This window comes from Pinus tabuliformis, chromosome Q (genome assembly GCF_031772625.1).
Source record: "Pinus tabuliformis cultivar Carrire ecotype Pingquan chromosome Q, CPIR1, whole genome shotgun sequence".
In the NCBI taxonomy this organism is placed as follows: domain Eukaryota; kingdom Viridiplantae; phylum Streptophyta; class Pinopsida; order Pinales; family Pinaceae; genus Pinus; species Pinus tabuliformis.
Window position 1 is genome coordinate 1,071,389,256 of NC_142296.1, and position 20,351 is coordinate 1,071,409,606.

At 37.6% G+C, this 20,351-nt stretch overlaps 1 protein-coding gene across 1 annotated transcript in view; it reads right to left on the reverse strand.

Annotated features, from left to right (window-relative positions):
- RBL10 (RHOMBOID-like protein 10) overlaps positions 1 to 20,351 on the reverse strand; it is a 234,964-nt gene that overhangs the window by 82,801 nt on the left and 131,812 nt on the right. The window contains exons 4-8 of the mRNA XM_089385787.1: positions 7,366 to 7,420; positions 7,183 to 7,263; positions 6,820 to 6,916; positions 6,653 to 6,720; positions 6,261 to 6,359 (exon numbers count right to left, since the gene is read on the reverse strand). Of these exons, the coding sequence (XP_089241913.1) occupies positions 6,261 to 6,359; positions 6,653 to 6,720; positions 6,820 to 6,916; positions 7,183 to 7,263; positions 7,366 to 7,420 (400 nt within the window). The remainder of the gene's footprint in view (positions 1 to 6,260; positions 6,360 to 6,652; positions 6,721 to 6,819; positions 6,917 to 7,182; positions 7,264 to 7,365; positions 7,421 to 20,351) is intronic.

The window sequence follows — 20,351 nt, forward strand, 5'->3', positions numbered from 1 at the left end:
CACTCAAGATGGGGGCAGTGTTTGTCAATTGTATTAGTGTTGTAATTCTTAGGGATGTTGATTAAGTTTCCTAGGAATTAATCTCTATCCAATTAGTTTGTAGATGGTGCGAGAGTAATTTTTCTTATGTTAGATTGTTTGAGATTTTTGACCTTAAATCTCTATGTTGCAGCTCCTAATTCTCTAAGTGCAAAAAGAAACCTATTTTATCAGCTATGAAGGAATACTGTTGAACTCAATTGTTTTAGGAGAGGTCCTCTCGCTTGTTCAATTTCTACTCAAACAAAGTAACCCAAGCAACATCTATATTGTGAATTGAACACACTTAAATTACATTGGATAATAAGCAAAGGAAAGAACTGTGCAGTACCAGGTATAAAGCAAATTAGATAACAATCTAAACTAGGTATAAAACAAAATAAAGTTCTTATGCAGATAACAATTCGCTGGCGAGATCATTATGCAGCATTGTCACACAAAATAGAGCAATTGAAGAATTAAAGGAAATCAGATTGTATTTGATTAAAACCTGCCACTGTTTGTAGGGGCCCTCCACATAGCAGTTCAGAGCTTCAAATCAACACAACACTTGCACACAAAAACCAATTTCATTCACACGAAATTCACAAACTATTCATAAACATATCATTCGGCGCGCACCCAAATAACAGTGCAGCCATTAGCTTTATAGCAAGTCTCTTGGCATAACTGTATGAAGATTTTAAGCCTAATATCTCTTAATCCTATCTAAAATTATATCGTTAAACCGTCATTTTGCTATTACAAAAGCAAAACGATAAGGTTTCAGCTGATCTCGGGTTCTGTTCTACGTTAATCTAGCGGTTGACTTGGAGTTTGACCGCAATCTCCTGTGCTTCTTTTAGCAAACAGTTTCGAGTGGATAGGAAGGTATCCATGAGGGAGTCATCCTCTATCCATCCGCACTTTTCGTTGTTGACTTGGAACTCTGGAACCTCGCGAACAATGAAGACAGCTATGGAATCCTGGACTAGCTACAAAAACATATTGATTTGGTAGCCAATTGTAACCTTAATTAAAACAATAGGGTATACCGCTGAATATGAACAATAAAACATACTAATGCATACCTTCATCAAAACCTAGTAGATATGGCTTTATTTAAGTGGTAAATATATATGAAAAAGAGAGGATCTTTAGGCAAAAAGGATGTCATTGTAGGACAATCTTCAGACTCTACAGGAGGAGATGTAGGCGGCTCTTCAACAGGATGATTTAAGGAGGGACCTAGTGAAGGTTAACCTCAATGGTAGCAGTGGGAGTGGCACAAATATGAAGGAGGAGGAGGAGAACGCAGCTTTAACATTGAAGAGACAACAGAAGCCAAAGCGAAAGGAGGACATTTCGAAGGTGAAATGTTTCAGTTGTGGCGAGATGGGCCACTATGCATCCTAGTGTCCTTTGAAGAAAAAGGATAAGGATGAGAAACATGATCCTAAGGTTGCTTCAACAAAGATTAACAACGATGAGTTTGCCATGAGTACCCATGCATCTCCAGGAGGGAGATGGGACGATATTGAGCTGTAGTCGAGAGGAGACTACATGTGGGCAGGATCCTTTGAGGAGTCCACCTCTTGGATCAATTCCTTGCTACGAGAGCCCAAGATTCAATAGTAGCGAGATGGACTTAATGTTAGATGATGCAATGGAGTGTTTGGAGGACAGATGCAGTAGCTTGGGACAATAGACTGATCAGTGCATAGCAAGGTTGGCAGTAGCGCAGGAGTCAGCAGCAGCGCAGAAGATTCAGAGGGTCAAAAGCAGCAGCAGTAGGATTCCAACGTTCATTGTATTATGTTGAACACAGTTAAGTTCAACTAATTTTGGATGTTTTTCAATTGCTTCTCTCAGCAACTGAGTTACAGTATGGATGCAGTGTTAGTAGTGGCAGTGCTAGCAGCATAACAGATGCAGGGTTTGAGAGGGAGATGTAGTACAGATGCAGCAGTAGCAGTGGCAGTGGCAGTGTCATGGGAAGCAGTACAATAGCAGCAGCAACACAATGTTGGTGGCAGCAACAGTGCAGAAAGGAGGTGTTTCAGAAACCGAGCAGCATGCAGGTGGACATTGTTGTTAGAGCACTTTCCTCGCTAAGAGGCAGTGTTAGTTTTTGGTAGCATTGGAAGTGCTCTAGCCTTGAAAATTGGTGGAGAGGCTAAGGCACATGAGTTCTAAAGAACCCAGAAACCGTTTGGTGAAATTCCACTTGGATTGTATTTTATTAAAATAATTAATATTTTTAATGGGGTTCCTAAGTCTAACCTTACGAAAATTAAAATATTAATGAGTATTAATCAAAATATGGGTGAGAATGATCTAGAAGGCAGATCAAGTCATGTTTTAATCTTAACCGTTGATTAGATACTTAATCTCAGTCGTTGAAGACTCAATAAGAAAAGTATAAAATGGAGGCCTGGGGTTCATTTGGAAATACACACAGAGAGAGAGAATTGATTTAGAGTTCGATTTCTGGGGCTAAGAACCTAATAAATTCGAACTAAGTGATCATTTTGCAGCAGAGTGGCAGTGAAAATCCAGAAGGACTTTCCGAAGAATACTGACAGAGAGGCAGAGAGACCTTGTAGAGGGGCAGCGCAGTAGCCGAGAGCGCTGACACTGGGCCAGTCTGGGCCCATGCAGTCCTGACACAGAGCCAGAAGGGCCAGTGCAGAGCAAAAAAGCTACCTATCACGCAAAATCCAGAACTGTCATAACAGTTAAAACTGTCGGGAACTATCAGAACTGCGGGGAACTGTCGAAACTGCCAGAAGAGCTGATGGAGAGGAAAGAGAAGGTGATGCAGAATCAACGCAGAAATAGTCGGTGTTAGTCAGTCTTGTGCCGGATCAGCCAAAATTCTGTCGGGTGAAGTGAGGTAAAACTCACTCAGATTTTCCGCTAGTATTTTCTCTTTAAAGGATTGCTAGATGAGCATCCTAGATTTGTATTCAAATATTTCTCCTGCATAATAATAAACCCTCAAAACTATTGCACCAGTTTACCCGCATTGGGTTTTTCCGGGGACTATTGTGTCCAAAAATAAGTGTGTCCTATGTATCTTGTTATTTTCTCTGTTTTCTGTTTCATGAGATCAAATATTTAATTAGTGTAGGTTGCAGAAATAATTTACTTCAGTATTCAAAATAATAACTTGATGAATTTAAAAATCAAGTAGGTTAAGTAGATTTAGATTTGCTACAGTAGGGGTTCCTTCGAGTCTAGGAATTTTCACAAGATGAGGGGTTTCAGAAACAAATCCTCCTATGGGAAGTGATTGATGAACAATGGAACAACACACTCCATCATCCCATTCATGCTGCAGGGATATACCTGAATCCCGCATTTGCTTACCCCTATGGGTTCTTATTTGATGTTGAGGTCATGGATGGATTCTTCACATGTGTTCAGAGGATGGTGCCATCTCCAACAAAACGTGCAAAAATCTCCAAAGAAATGGAGATATACAAGATGGCAAGTGGCACATTTAGCTTTGGCATGGTTGTGGTTGATAGGAAGACTAAAATGCCAAGGATTTTTAGTTTGTTTCAAATTTCATTGTCTCTTCAAGTTCATAACTTCATACTTTGCTTCAACTTTCAAATTTCATTTTTTTCTTATGTTTATCTTATTTGTAATTTTGTTGTAGATGCATGGTGGAGAAGCTATGGTGGCAGAGTACCCAATCTGCGAAGGCTTGCCATTTGAGTGCTCAGCCAAACATGTAGCTCCTCAAGATGCGAGCGCAACTGGAGTGTATTTGAAAAAATACACACCAATAAGCGCAACAGGTTACCCAATCTGCAAAGGCTTGCCATTCGAGTGCTCAGCCAAACATGTAGCTCCTCAAGATGCGAGCGCAACTGGAGTGTATTTGAAAAAATACACACCAAGAAGCGCAACAGGTTAAAACTTAAAATATTCCAAATTTCCAATTAATTTTTTGAATTCATTAAATAATATTTTTTTTTATAATTATTATTTTATGACCCTTGTACAGGTTGGAGTCCCAACGACTTAATGACATGGTCTATGTCTACTACAATCTTCGATTGTGCGTGAAGAAACTTGAGAGGACACCTGATATGGAGGCCATCTCATTGGATGTGATTGACATCATTGTTGCATGGAGTGTTGAGGCCGAGAGGCCTCTCATGGAGTCTGTCGTTGATTGGTTAGAGCAAGAGGTAGTGGAGGGGGTAGAGGAAGAGGAGCAACAGGAGGAGGAGGTGACACCACCTACCCAGGCTACCCCTGTCACTAGTAGAGGACGTCGTCTACCTCCTATAGCTCCTAATTCTTCAGCATCTAGAGCACAATAGAGTCCACTACCAACTCCACCGCCATCTACATCTAGAGGGAAAGCTATTGCATTTTCTCGCAAGAGGGGTAGAAGAAATCACTAGTATTAGTTATTTGGTTGTATATGACATTATGACTCATGATATGAGATACATTATTATATTTTTTGCTGATATTTTGAGGTTGAGTTAGGACTCAGGACTTACTATTCATGACATGATTCACTGTTATGTGTGATGTAGCACCAAAAATGATATTACACATCTTATATATTAGTTCTTTTATTATATTTAAGAGTCAATGCATTTATTTTATGTTGAATATGCTTTAGATATTAAAAAAAAAATTGAAAAAAAAATGAATATTTTTGTATTTGCCAATCTTTTCCCGATTTTTACTGATTTTTCCGATTTTTTTCGATTTTTTACCCTAGCCGATTTAATCCCAATCACGATGTTCGCAACATTGATATATAGAGATGGATAGAAAGTAAGTATATATGTGTTAATCATAATAAAATATTTCAATACCAAGAAAGGAGAAATAATTAAAAATAAAATAATTTAATTTATTTCCTAATAAGAGAAGATGTGTAATTAATTCAATTTTTAATATAAAACTAATATATGGGATTCAAAAAATATTATTAATTATAAAAATAATTCAATGTCAAAAATAAAATATTTCAATATACAACGTAAATAATATTGACATGTATTTTAATTTAAATGTATATTAATAAAAGAATAATATTTTAATATGGACAATGTGCTTCATAAATGAAATATGTCAATGTCGATTTTAGCTAAAATATTTCAATTTCAACTATGCATATATGTATATATTATATAAAGCAATTAAAAAAAAAATCTTCTTGCTAAAACATTTCAATAGCCCCACTATTTTACATTTTGGCGTAGGTGTATTTTTAGGTTAATTTTGTCTAAAAATCTAGCACAGATTTGTTGGAATTGCAAATCTAAGTTGTATAGTCTACACAATCCAAGTGCTTGAGGGGACTTTCAAAGCACTGTATCCATTCATGAATTTAAAAACGCAATTTAAACAATGAAAAATTACACATGGTGTGTGTCTATATATATATATATATATATAGAGAGAGAGAGAGAGAGAGAGAGAGAGAGAAGAGAGAGCCACAAATTTATCAAGTGTCTAGAGGGATTAAATCTCTTGAGGTGCAAACCCATTTTCAAGTTTTTGCACTCTAAAAGAAGTTTGCATATCAAGAGATTTTATCTCTTTCAACGCTTGAGAGAGTCGTTGTTAAGATGGATCTACACTGGTAAGTAATAATATTTCATCAATTTGGCAAGTTATAAATTAGTAAAAACAAAATTAAAAGACCAAAATTGATGATTGAGGATTTGAGTAGATAACCAAGATGGATCTATACTGGTAAGTAATAATATTTCATCAATTTGGCAAGTTATAAATTAGTAAAAACAAAATTAAAAGGCCAAAATTGATGATTGAAGATTTGAGTAGATAACAAAAAGGGTTGACATGGTGTCCCTCTAGAAATGGTCTTTAGAGCTCACTCAAAATCTCTCTTGTGATGGAGGTAAAATGGTTGAAGTGTTTCTCGCATATATATAGAGAGAGATTTGTTTTTCACATCTTCCCTATTGATAGTCGTACTGTTGAAAAAGGGGACAAGTCCATGTAAGTGTGGCAAGTGTGGCCTAGCAGAAAGAAACAAGGTGATTGGATTTGCATTAATGAAAAGACCTAGGTTCAAAAACCCCCCGAGTGGGTGTGGATGAGGCTAGGTTTAAGTCGTACGTAGTTTTAACAGCCTACATATGCCCCTCGTAAAGCAACAGCTTAGCCAAAGGGACCACTGTAAGTTACTCTAAGCAGTATTTCCCAAAAAACCTAAAGAAAAAAAGAGATGTAGTTACCATGTTGATGGCAATGACGCGAGAAATTTGAAACAAACTTTGTTGTCCACCCTTCATGAGCTTCCTGTGCCTCAATACAAATACAGCGAAAGAACCCACCTATTTAATAGGAAGGAAACATCAGTCCAACATTACATCAGCCCTAGCTCATAAAGAGTAAATAAATGAACATAAAGTAGGGAGTCACCAACAAAGAAAATGCAAAACCATTAGGTCAGACAAGAATTCATGCAATAATAAATGCATGTCTTCAGAGAGAGAGCAAATGACAGAAAATAAGAGGAGACAAATTCAAACAATAAAAAATTCAGGATTCATCTCAATAAAATCTCTGCTTAAGAAAGCGAGAATTTCTGTGCAGAAAGAGACATTTTGGCTACTTAGTGACTCACAAGACCAAAAATGGCTCCAGAAGCGCCTACTGCAGGTGCTTTGCAGAGATAGTAACTGATAGTCGAACCTGCTTATTCTCCAGATGCAAAAGAGGTGTATCAGTTAAAGAGCCAGAAAATATTCTTCACTTGAAACCAAAGTCAATGAGAGATCTAATAAACATTACCCGCAACTGCAGAAGCTGTGTAAACTGCAAAAAATCTCTTGGGTCCACTTAGTTTCTCCACAGCTGGACCAACTGAATTCAGAGAATAACAATTGACCTGTAAATAGAACAGCATACATGAATCTTTAAAGAAAATAACAACTTTTTGATGATTATATAAAAAAAGTAAATTAACATGAAACTGCTTCTAATCCAAAAAATGAAAACAATTAACCTTTAAAGTTTATTGTGAAGAATGTGCATATCACATAATGATTTCATGACATAAGTCCTATACTCTAAAGTCATTTGAACTCTTTTAAAAAAGGATCAACCACACATTTTCTTTGGTAAAAGGACTGATAGTAACCAAGCAACACGAACCAAGAGATGCACGATGTCTGCATGAAGAAATGAAGAAGTTACAAGTCTCCATATCTGGCCTTCTTTGATCAGGCTGTTAACCTGAATGCATAAAATTACAGTTATAATTATATGATAGAAATTTGTTGAGAAACAGTAGCAATATAAATTTCTGATTTATGGCTAGTATTTTTAACCACTAACCTTAGCTCCCCATACAGTGACTCTTCCCTTAGATACAAGCTGACCAACATATGTCCTGTAATATCATAATGATTGGATGAGAAAATGAAGAATTGGCGGTATTAAATCCCACAGTAAATCTCAATTAGCAGGAGAGAAAAGAGTACATCTAAAGTATCTTACTTGCATTATCAAACAGATAAAGCATCGGACACACTGACACTATAGTTTTATTACTGAGGTAATGGTCGTTGGAAAATGATTGTCATTTTAATATACCTTGATAGAACAAAATGTAAAATAGAAGTATCTATGAATTATCATGGGTAAATGAGCTTAATGGAATGACAAGTGAGAGAAAAACTTTGAAATTTTGTTCCTAGTAAGGAGTAATAAAAAGAACAACTTATTTCTATGGCTGGAGACCCACCGTTCAAATCAGTTGGAGGAAAAGAGACTAGCACAATAACTTATCTCGGGAACAACAATAATAAACACATGAGCATTGCAGCGGTGAGTTTCTGTCCAACACTCTATTCATAAGTTGACATAGCTCATAGGTGCCAAAATAAACCAATGTCTAAACCATGGACAATGTCCACTGAACACTCCACTCCAAAGTGGCCAGGGAATAATTCAAAGGCCTCTTGATTAATTTCTTTCCCACATCTCAACTCATTGTCAACAACTCACTATGTATGCTAAGCAATTGAAGCCAAAAACAATTGACGAAAGAAGAGCAATTTGACAGACAAGACAAACCACCTTCAGTGCAGACCTAGATTGACAATTAAATCAACTAATATTAACTTGACACACTCAAGAAAGTCCACCACCACAACAAGTCTAGAGGGAATAATGCAAACAAATTGAAGAATAACCAGCCAAGATGTCTGTTACCCATCAATCTGACATGAGGAATGCCACCTCTATTGTTTTGAGATACATGTTTCTATGGCACTAGGGAAAACCTTTTCCAGGGGTTCATCTCTTAAGGATTAAGTTATAAAAGGAGACAAGAAATAATTTGAAGGTCTCATCTACCAAAGGTTTGGAGTAACGGGAATCAGAAGCCCTAAAAACAAAGCATTATAGGACTGTAATCTTGTAGAGCATCAGGACTATTTGAGCAGAGGTTAGCAAGGATTCAGGATACATGCCACACTGGAGAGTCCAACTTTTTAAGGAAAGTTCGTGGACCTGATGTATGTGCTGATCATAGTTTTCCTGAAACAGATTGGGCCTCACTGATCAAGTATTCTCATTTCAGACTTTATGGCTGAAGGTGTAAAAGGTCATTTTCAGGAACACTCAATGATAATTTAACCATTCCAGCTGAAGATTATAGTGAGTTACTTATCATAACATTATGGATCACCCAGATTAGCCTATTATGATCACTCATGGAAATGCGTTAAAGGAGAAATCAGCATCTAGGCCAGTAGTGTATTCCTTGATGACCCCATTTGTTTCATATTCAAGATGATGTTTTTGGCTCTTCTGGAAGCATGGATCGTCTAGGAAAGCAAAGCTCCTGTACACTGGATCATTTCGGTGAATAGAAGAACTCCTGTCAGGTGCTGCAAATACATCTCATGTGGTAGCATACCTTTAAAAAGAACCATAACCAAAGAATCACAAACAGAACATGAATGAGGATATATCTATTTTGAAAGAGGATCAGGACGCCCTATCCAAGAAGGCTAATATTTCAGAAGATAGCAGGAATATTGAACTTGAGCAAACCAATAATTATGTCCTACGTTGACAATTCAGTTCATTGGTTGATGCTGATTCATTCTCTTCAAGTAACCCATCAACAAGCTTGCTACAGAATGGATGACTGAATTGGTGAATGCTCCACTAAGACTTGAGGACATGCGTTACAGGCATATTAAACAGATTGTTGCAGCAGTTGAAATGCACATTGCCAGGTCTGTAATTCGACTTTCTGTGGCTGTTCTGAGATTTTTTACATGGAACACATGGCTGGAGCATGATATTGATCTCCCATATCTAGCATGAAGAAGGGGTGCATAAGAGGGGGTTATGTTATTTCATTGACCAAAGTTAAAGCTTAGATGACTAATGAGTTCCACCTTGGAGGGATACCTTATGACTGCCTGACATTAAGGAGCGTTCAGCCCTTAAGAAGACATATGCACCCATTTTTTAGGACACACAATATGTGGAGGTTGCAGCCCTTTGAACCTTTTAAAGAGTGATGACTTAAGGTATTTACTATTCACACACGTATTTGTAGGCTGCTGAGTGGGTTTATGGGCAATTTGAAGTTAACAACCCCGCTTGCAGGCCCTTCTTGGATATGCCTTGAGTATGTATCTTGTCAAAGTTGTCAAAGGAGGTCAATCCACTTATGCAGCAACCCTGGGATTTGCATACCATGAGGATTTCGCACTTGATTTGTGGACCTCTTTCTGAGATGCAACCAATAGGCACATTTGCGATTGAAGCCCCATTCACATTTGGAAGAGGATTGAAGGGCTTGTCCACATGTTTGGAGGGACTTTGGAAGCTAACATTGCACCTTGGATACTCAGCTTTCCCTCATACATGTCGGCGTCCTTCTTCTTGGGGCCTTCTGGGGTCTATGTCATTGTACATGTGGCTCGACCACTTTGATTTTTTGGCATATCTTGGGTTAGTTAGTTGGATAAGAGGGTGTTTTAAACTTATATAGTCTAGAATATAGGGTGACTCATGAAGTATTAATTTTTTATTGTAAAGGAAGTTGAACATCTCTCTTTAAATAGATATGCACTTCCTCGTTTGTACTCATGGTTGAATTGGGGGAGAAATCCCTTACAACTTCTGAAATTTCTGTTGGATACTTTTATCTTTGCTTTGTGCTATGAATGGCTAGCTATAGTGCTCTCATGAAGGTGTTATTGTGGATGCTTCTTAATGAATGGGTGGCTTTGTATGTGATATGATGAGTTAGTGGTCTCTTCATTTCCTTGTGGTATTCTTGAATGGCTATAAATGTGGTGTACTTCTCAAAGTTGTCAAAGGAGGTCAACCCACTTATGTAGCAACCCTGGGATTTGCATACCATGAGGATTTCACACTTGATTTGTGGACCTCTTTCTGAGATGCAACCAATAGGCACATTTAGGATTGAAGCCCCATACACATTTGGAAGAGGATTGAAGGGCTAGTCCACATGTTTTGGAGACTTTGTGAAGGAAGCATGTTTGGAGGGACTTTGGAAGCTAACATTGCACCTTGGATACTCAGCTTTCCCTCATACATGTCGGCATCCTTCTTCTTGGGGTCTTCTGGGGTCTATGTCATTTTACATGTGGCTTGACCACTTTGATTTTTTGACGTATCTTGGGTTACTTAGTTGGAGAAGAGGGTGTTTTAACCTTCTACAGTCTAGAATATAGGGTGACTCATGAATAATTAAACTTTTATTGTAAAGGAAGTTGAACATCTCTCTATAAATAGCTATGCACTTCCTCATTTGTACTCATGGTTCAATTGGGGGAGAAATCTGTTACCAACTTCTGACATTTCTGTTGGAGACTTCTATCTTTGCTTTGTGCTATGAATGGCTAGCTATAGTACTCTCATGAAGGTGTTATTTGTGGATGCTTCTCAATGAATGGATGGCTTTGTGTGCGATATGATGAGTTAGTGGTCTCTTCATTTCCTTGTTGTATTTATTCTTGAATGGCTATACATGTGGTGTACTTCTCTAGTGATGGTGATATGCCTTTTTCTCCATTCTTTGATAGATCCCTTCTCAAAGACATTGGTATAATTCTAGTGGAAGTTGTTCCATCTTGAAGTTTATGAAACAACTAGGGTGCTCTATTAGGGTATGTACTATGTAGTGGACTGTCATAATCATCATTTTGGTTCCATTTGTAATTTCTAAACGAGCCTTAGTTGACCCCATACACCCAGTGAAAAGGCATTAGTTTTGGATCCTTCCATCACTCTTATTATTTTAATAAAATTCAAAACCATTTTGTTCGATTTACTCTTCATATCACCTTGAAACTCATTGCCTTAAATACCATCAATCTTATCCTACGGAAGCCCCCATTGAATTGGAGAAGAGTTGGCCTAAAGTGAAGAAGAGGGATGCTAAGGTGACAGTGGCCTCCTTCTTAGTTGCACTCAAACTGCACTTGAGATTTAGGACTTTATCTCAGAAGTGTGAGTTTGTGTGATAAAATTTTGGTGCCAGGCTAACCCTTAGATTTGACCCTAATGACTAACACATTTCATTAGGCTGGAGTTTCAAAGACATTCAAATACAACTTTGATTAAGCCAAGGGTTGGTTCCCACGGAGTTCAACTATACTATTGATTTAGTTATGTTATAAATATTCAGACAGCTTTTGCACAGATTTTCATCATATTGGAGACAATTGTTATTTTTAGTAGTTCTCCTAATTTTTAGAAGACAAAATTTGGAGGTTCGCATGGCAGTATTGATTACATATTCAAAGTCCTTACGAACTCAAGATTCCAATATCTCTTTCTGGATTACATGCATGACACTTACAATGATAAATTCAATTTAGAGTCCCGCATGTCAGTTGTAATGGTATATTTGAGATTTGTTATATAAAAATTAGTTAGCTAAGTAGTTATTAGGCAAAGGGCATGATCAAAGATCATGCCCATTCACCAAGAGGCACCCAGGGCAGTATAAAGCCAGGGGTCTCCCCCAAATTGTAATCATCTTCTATCTTTTAATAATAATAAATATGATTTTTCTAAGTAATTGAAAGCGTTGTGCCATCTAGTATCAAAGCCAATCCACTACCCTAACTTCAAAACGTCATACTCATCCACCATTTCACTGTCCCAAGTTTTCCGTTGTTTCATTGTTAAACTGTCGTAATCTTGAATATCCGATACTTTCTGTTCCGCACTTTCCGCCAGCCATCTCCGCTCCACTGCCAGTTGCATCCTTTGTCCATACACTCTCCGTAGTCCTCTGCACCCCGCCGACGTCTCTACACCCAATCCGTTGCTGTGTATTCCATTTCCGCTGCAATCACCCCACCGACGTCTTTGCACCCAATTCGTTGCAATCAGCTACTTATTCTTGGTTGTCTGCATTGTCCATAGTCGTTGCCAGCATCTATTGTCTTAACCAACGATTAATGACGCGACCCAGTCAAACGTGGTGGGAGGTTTCATACGCACATTTAAATTTGACTTTGCATAAGTCACTGGGTCGTATAGTGGTTATAATAATTATAACTTTATAAACTTTAATACAATTTAATTAATAAAAAAAATCAAATTAAGGAAGAAAGTTAAGCTAGTGGACAAATATACACCCCCACAAACCCGTTCAATGTCGTCGATGACAATGACCGATTTCAACCAAAAATTAATCGATCTCGAGAGTAAGGTTATCAGACATTGCAACGATATCAAGAAGCTACAGGATACAACAAATCGAATAGAACAGCAACTCGAGCAGAACTATATCAAATCCAAATAAACCATAATCAAACAATGACGTTGCTGAACACTTTGTGTGAAAGGATAAAGGTTACACCCAAACAACTACTCCAAGATGATGGAGGTAATCAACAGCACAATTCATCAGATTCAACAAATTCAGCAGATTCTCATGAAAAAGAGGAGTCTCCAAAAAAATCATCCACACACCATCAAGGAAATAGTAACGCGACTTTTTCAAATAAGCAGCTCTGGAATACATTCACCAATCAATACCCTCTTTTCGCTCCACCGTTAGCGACGTATCAACGAAGAGAAAAAATTGAGCTACCCAAATTCGATGGTAACGAAAAATGCAGCGTTGCATGGCTGAATAAAGCAAAAGAATATTTCAAGATTTACGATATTGACAATGATGACGAAAAGATTAGACATGCTTCCATGAAAATGGAAGATGAAGCATATAATTGGTATATGTGGTGGAAGAAGATGACAATCGCCATCAGTTGGAGAAAATTTAAGGATGCATTCTTTAAAAGATTCCAAGGTGTAAAGGAAGAAGAGTTATTTTCAACACTCATCAGATTGCGACAAAAAGAAAATGTGGATGAGTACACTCGAGAATGGGAGACCTTAGCAACACGAGTACCTGGGTTATCAGAATCCCGTCTAATTCAATCATACATCTCCGGACTTAAAACTCATCTACGAGTAAAACTTGAGCTTCATGACATTATGTCAATAGAAGTCGCAAGACAAAAAGCAAAAGCTGCTGAAAAGAAATTTGAACAGTAACTGTGGTCAAAACCGGAAAAAGTATATTCGAGACGAAGAATGCCCCAGTTTGTGAATACGAATAATCCAAGATATGTACCACCACATCTTCGTGAAGGTGAAAAATCTAATGTGAAAATGCAAAGGATAAAAGAAGGCAAATGCAAGCGTTGTGGCAAGAAGTGGGACCCTAAATATAGGTGTGCTAAAGGAAAAGAATCGAAAAACCTATATAATTGTGAAGCAACTAATGATTCAAACAGTGATGGATGAGACATAGGAGTAGAAGATGCCCCAAAATTCCCTCCAGAATTAGATGACGAAAGTATTCTGCAAGTATCACTATCAACAATGACAGGGATATCACAACCCCAAACTCTAAAATTAAAAGGACATATAAAGAAGAACAACGTAGTGGTTCTCATCGACTCCGGTAGCACCCACAATTTTTTAGATGCAACCATGGCAAAGAGACTCAACATTTTCTCATTTCCCTTACCCAACATGAAGTTGATGGTAGCCGACGATAAGAAGATTGAAAAGGTAGGGAAATGCCATAAGGTCAAATTGCAAATTCAAGACCCTAAATTAAGAATCCCTGTTCTTCACTGTACCTTTAGGAGGAGTAGATGTGGTATTAGGTATCCAGTGGCTACAAACCCTAGGCACTTACTCTGCTAACCATCAAGAGCAGTTCATAAGCTTTAACTGGGAAGGGCAGAGGTACAAGTTATACGGATTCCAAGCACCAGAGAATCAAATCGTGTCATCATCCTAGATAATGAAGATGATTCGGAAAGGAGCACCATCTTATGTAGTGCAATGTCACCAATTAGAAATGTTATCTACAAATATGATCAACGAAGAGTCACCAGAAGTACAAGAGCTAATTCAGAAGCATGAAAAGGTATTCCAAGACCTGCCCATGAAAATGCCTCCTAACAGGGAAATTGAGCATACAATAGAAGTCAAAGCAGGATCAGACCTTGTCAACATCAAGCCGTATCAATATCCACATCACCAAAAGACTAAAATTGAGAGATTAATCCAAGACCTTTTAAAATGTGGGATCATCTAGAAAAGTAAGAGTCTGTATGTTGCTCCAGTGGTATTGGTAAGGAAGAAGGACAGATCATTCAGGCTATGCAATGATTATAGAGGATTAAACAAAATAACGATTAAAAACAAATTCCCAATTCCCTTTATCGACGAAATGTTGGATGAACTACATGGCGCAAAATACTTCTCAAAATTAGACTTAAGGTCAGGCTATTACCAAATCAAAATCAGGTTGGAAGACATACCAAAAATGGCATTCCGAACACACGAAGGTCACTATGAATTTAAAGTAATGCCCTTTGGGTTAACCAATGCACCAACAACATTCCAAGCCACTATGAATGAGTTATTTTGTCCATATCTTAGGAAGTTTGTATTAGTATTCTTTGATGATAATTTAATTTATAGTAAAACTTGGAAGGAGCACCTACAACATCTGGATAAAGTTCTTACACTACTGAAAGAGCATCAGTTCTACGCCAAGAAATCCAAATGCACCTTTGGGAAGGAAGAAGTAGAATATCTCGAACACATAATATCCCATGAAGGAGTAAAAGTGGACCCTAATAAAATCAAAGCTATAAAGGAATGGACCAAACCAGTTAATATATCCAAGCTAAGAGGGTTCTTAGGATTGACTAGATATTACCGAAGATTTATTAAAAACTATGCACATATAACTGCACCTCTAACAAACCTTTTAAAGAAGAATTCATTTCAATGGAATGAGGAAGCAGGAAGGTGTTTTGAAGAACTGAAGGAAGTTATGTCTAATGCCCCGGTATTGGCAACTCCAGATTTCTCTAAACCATTTATCATCGAGTGTGATGCTTCCGGATTCGGTATAGGCACAGTGTTAATGCAAGAAGGGCATCCAATAGCTTTTGAAAGCAGGAAGCTCAATAAAAGAGAACGTCTTAAGTCCACATACAACAAGGAAATGCTCGCTATTATGCACGCACTGGCTAAGTGGAGACAATATCTTTTGGGAAGTAAGTTCTCCATTCGAACAGACCATAACAGTCTCCAACACCTCCTTCAACAAAAAACACTTTCCGAAGAACAACAAAAATGGATTGAAAAAATTGTCGCCTTTGACATGGAGATACTACATAAAAGGGGAAAGGACAATGTAGTAGCAGATGCCCTGTCTAGGAAGGACGAAGAACCAACATTACTTGCAGTCTCGGTTGTTGTTCTTGAATGGCTTAATGAGATTCGAAGTGAGTATGCTAAGGATCCAGAAATAACTACGATAATCAATAACCTTCCAGACAACTCAAAATTTGAATGGAAGAACGACATTCTATGGTACAAAGGAAGAATCTATCTGAATTCAAACTCCAAGTTTAAATCCAAGATACTCAAGGAGTCACACGATTCACTGTCAGCCAGACATGTAGGATTCTTTAAAACTTACTACAATGCACATCAATCATTCTTTTGGAAGGGGATGAGTCGCAATATTCAGAAATATGTAGCGAAATGTGACACATGTCAAAGAAATAAAAGTGAAAATATTATGACACCTAGATTACTTCACCCCTTAAACATTCTGAATCAGAAATGGGAAGAAATATCAATGGACTTTATTGATGGATTACTTGTATCTGAAGGCAAGGATAAGATTTTCATAGTAGTTGACAGACTCACTAAATATGCTCACTTTATTGCAATGAAGAAATCAGACTTAGCTAAACAAATCGCTGAAATATTTTGCAAAAATATTTATAAATTACATGGTTTTCCGAAAGTCATTGTGAGTGACAGAGATGCCAAATTTAAGGGTAATTTTTGGAAGGAATTGTTCAACCATATAGGAACCTACCTAAATATGAGTTCCGCTTACCACCCTCAAACAGATGGACAAACGGAAGTTGTCAATAAATGTTTGGAAGCCTACCTACGTTGTTATGCTACAGAAAAACAAAATAAGTGGGTTCAGTGGTTGCATCTCGTTGAATGGTGGTATAATTCTACTTATCATACATCAGCAAAAATGACTCCATTCCAAGCTTTGTATGGATATGAACCTACAAAATGGAAGGATCTAGCTACCGTCCAAGCAAATCTACCAGCTGTTAAAAACCAACAAGAAGAAACCCAAAAAATCGTCCAAACCCTAAGAGAAAATTTAAATAATGCAAGAAACCGTATGAAGCAACAAGCGGACCGAAACAGAACCGAAAGAGAATTTGAAGTCAGAGAATGGGTATTTGTCAAGCTCCAGCCATATAAACAATTGTCCTTGAAAGAAAAAGGAAAAAATAAATTGGCACCGAAGTTCTATGGACCATATCAGATCAATAAAATGATCAGCCAAGTTGCATATAGTTTAAGCCTTTCGGATAAAAGTCGTGTTCACAATGTCTTCCATGTATCCTGCCTTAAAAGGGCACAGGGTGACCATCAATCAGCACAAACAACGCTTCCATCCTTAGATGATGAAGGAAGGGTCATTTTAGAACCAGAAGGTATCATACCCACCAGAGAAAAGAAGCTTCGATCTCGTGTAATCAAGGAATACTTGATCGAGTGGAAGGACTTACCAGAAGAAGAAGCTTCTTGGGAGACTAAAGCATTTCGTCAACAACATCCGTTGTTACATATGCTTTGAGGACAAAGCATTTTCTCAGAGGAAGGCAATGTTATATAAAAATTAGTTAGCTAAGTAGTTATTAAGCAAAGGGTATGATCAAATATCATGCCCATTCACCAAGAGGCACCCAGGGCAATATAAAGCCAGGGGTCTCCCCCAAATTGTAATCATCTTCTATCTTTTAATAATAATAAATATGATTTTTCTGACTAATTGAAAGTGTTGTGCCAAGATCCTTAAGATCTCATGATTCCAATTAGCCACTTTAAGGCGAAGTGCGAGATAGGTCTATTGTTAGTATGTTTTGCATGTCAAATTTGGCCACATATTTAGAGTACCTGCTGAAAATTGAGTCCAACGAGGGTGATTTTATTGACATGTGAGCTATTCCTGTTTTTCATAGTCTTAGCATGGCAATTCTATTAGCATATTTGGACTCCCCAATGACATGAGTCTAATAAGTATGATATTGAGGACATGTAGATAGTTTGTTTATTTTAGCAGTAGCTTTGCATGGGTGAACATGACAATCCCAGGAGTTGACATGTGGCACATTTGAAATGGACAAGTGACGTGGTCTAGTGCATAGATGATAGGAAAGTGTGTGAAAATTTCATATATTGCAGCAACTAAAAATTATTCTTCTAACTGTAATTTAATTATGCAATTTATTTGCTACAGCAAACAACAAATAAAATCACAATTGCAATTTTCACCATAAAAATATCGCGGAAAATAAAAATACTGGAAATTGAAAAATTCTAATACACACAAGAATTTTAACACAGTTATTTTTGGACAATTGTCCCTGGAAAAACCCAGTGAGGAAAAGCTAGTGCAACAGATAGGGTTTTATTATTATTCTTCAACAGCAAATCTGAGTACAATAGTTTAGTGCTCTACTGGCAATCTAATCTGAGAAAAACACTGGCAAAATTATTGAGATTTTTCTCTCACTCCACTGCTAATTTCTACCCCCAAGATTGGCTTCCTAGCCTCATGTTGGAGCTTTTGTGTCACTTTCTGCGTAGTGGCTACGCAAAACCTCTGTCGAATTCGGCCTTCCTCTTACTGCCTCTTCCTAGAACTGCAAAAATTCCTCCTGGAATGTTGCTACCCTCTCCACCTACTACTCACCCTCTGGATCTATCTTCTTGGTTGAATCACTTCCACTAAGAAAATTGTATTGCCTGGGAAACTGAGTATCTGCATTGGTGTGTTCTCCATCACCACATCGACCTCCTCTTATAATCCACCGTTGGAGCACCAACGACCAAGATTAAAACATAATCGATGGCTAGGATTATCTCCAAATTGATCCGTGTGAGTTTCTAGATCATTCTCGCCTTATCTCAATTTAATACTTATTAATTAACCATATTCCCTAAGCTTAGACTTAGGAAATATTTTAAAAATGGTTAATAATCTAATTGAGACACTTCTACATGGAATTTCCAAAATGATTTATGGGTTTTGGAGATCTCATGTATTCTAGCCTCTCCACCAAATTTCGTGGCTAGAACACACCCAATGTTACAAAAACTAACAAAGTGATGTGGAAAAGCGCATGAGTCTACTAGGTGATCTTTGGAGTTGTCAAAGGTCAAATGCATGGACAAGAGTGTGAGGTGGCACTGGGATGATTCAACTAGGAGTTAGTGTCAGTTGACTGAGGTGTTTCCTTAGTGGGCTAGAGTGAGAAGCACTTTACATTAGCTTATCTCCAGTCACTTCTAGTTTCTCTCCACTCAACTAAGTGCATGTGACCACCTCATCTACCACAACTTTAGTCTAATTCAAGTCACCATGCAAGAAGGACTAGTGCACAATATTAGTTTTCTTTCACTTCACTCAATACCTCCTCCCTTGTTCTAGTGTGCATGACCTCTTTTGTCATCCACTTCTCCCCAGTTTTACTCCTTTCTCTAGTTTCTCTTTACTCCCACTTGTGTGCATGTCCACCTCACTCAACTCTCTCCTCAATCCACTCAACTAGTACTAACCCCCTAGTGAGCTAATGCATATTACTGTTACTCCTCTATCTCATCTTTACTCATACTACACTAGAGGACACCTCACCCATGACAACTCAGAGTCACTACAATGTTAACCACTTCACTTTGCTCTTCTTCGGTTTGGTTGCATTTGGATGAGGAGTTGACTCAACACCACTCATGAATGCACATAGATATTCATTGCATGAGGAGTTTGACCTCCTTCCTTCACTAGTGCACATAGGATGCGTGATAATTATATATAGATGTTGGATACTTTCTCAGGGGGGTCTCCTTCAGCAACAACAAATTAATCTCTCTTTCTCTCCATTTCTTTCCTTTCTCTCTTCTAGATTCTACTTTCTTGCACAGGAACATCACTATATCAGTTATGTAACTGTCTTCTTGGCGCAACCCGCCTCCTGGGTTTTGAAGAATAAAGTTCAGTTTTGCTCTTATCTAACTCTGATTTTTTTGACATTTTGGTGATTTCTAGTGCAATATTTTAGAAGTTCTTAAGCCTTTTCTTGGTAACAAATCTGCCATTTGAAGCACTTTCTTTCCTATGTTTCCTTCCTCTATTTAAAACTAATGTTGGAGATAATTCCACTCTTTATCCATAAATTATTTTATAACCTCTTTGGCAGATAAGTTGTTGGTCAAAGGAAACTATTGCATTATAGTTTTGTGTGTGTGTTTTCCAATTCATAGGGAAAACATTGCATGCGAGGCTAGCGACACCTCGCTATTGTATGGCAAGCAACATCTAGAAAGGAGAGAAGAGTTTGAGGTGACGCAATAGGGAAAATTATTCTAGATGTTGCATTGAGATTTTCTATTACAGATCTACCAAGTTTTCCACTTTCTAAACAACTAAATTTTTGTGATAACAAATTGGCACCATTATCAGGGACATCACCAATCCTTGACATTTCAACACCAGCAATGAATTCAATTACATTGTTTAATTTTTCTGACTCGCCAGTGGACAAGATCTAGACCATACTAGAATCCCAAAGAAAATTCCCTCGATTCGATCCGTCTTAGACTTTATTTCTAATTCTCGAGGAACTGGTGTTGAAATATGCAACGAGGTTCAGTCTTCATAAATATGAAATGTACTCTTG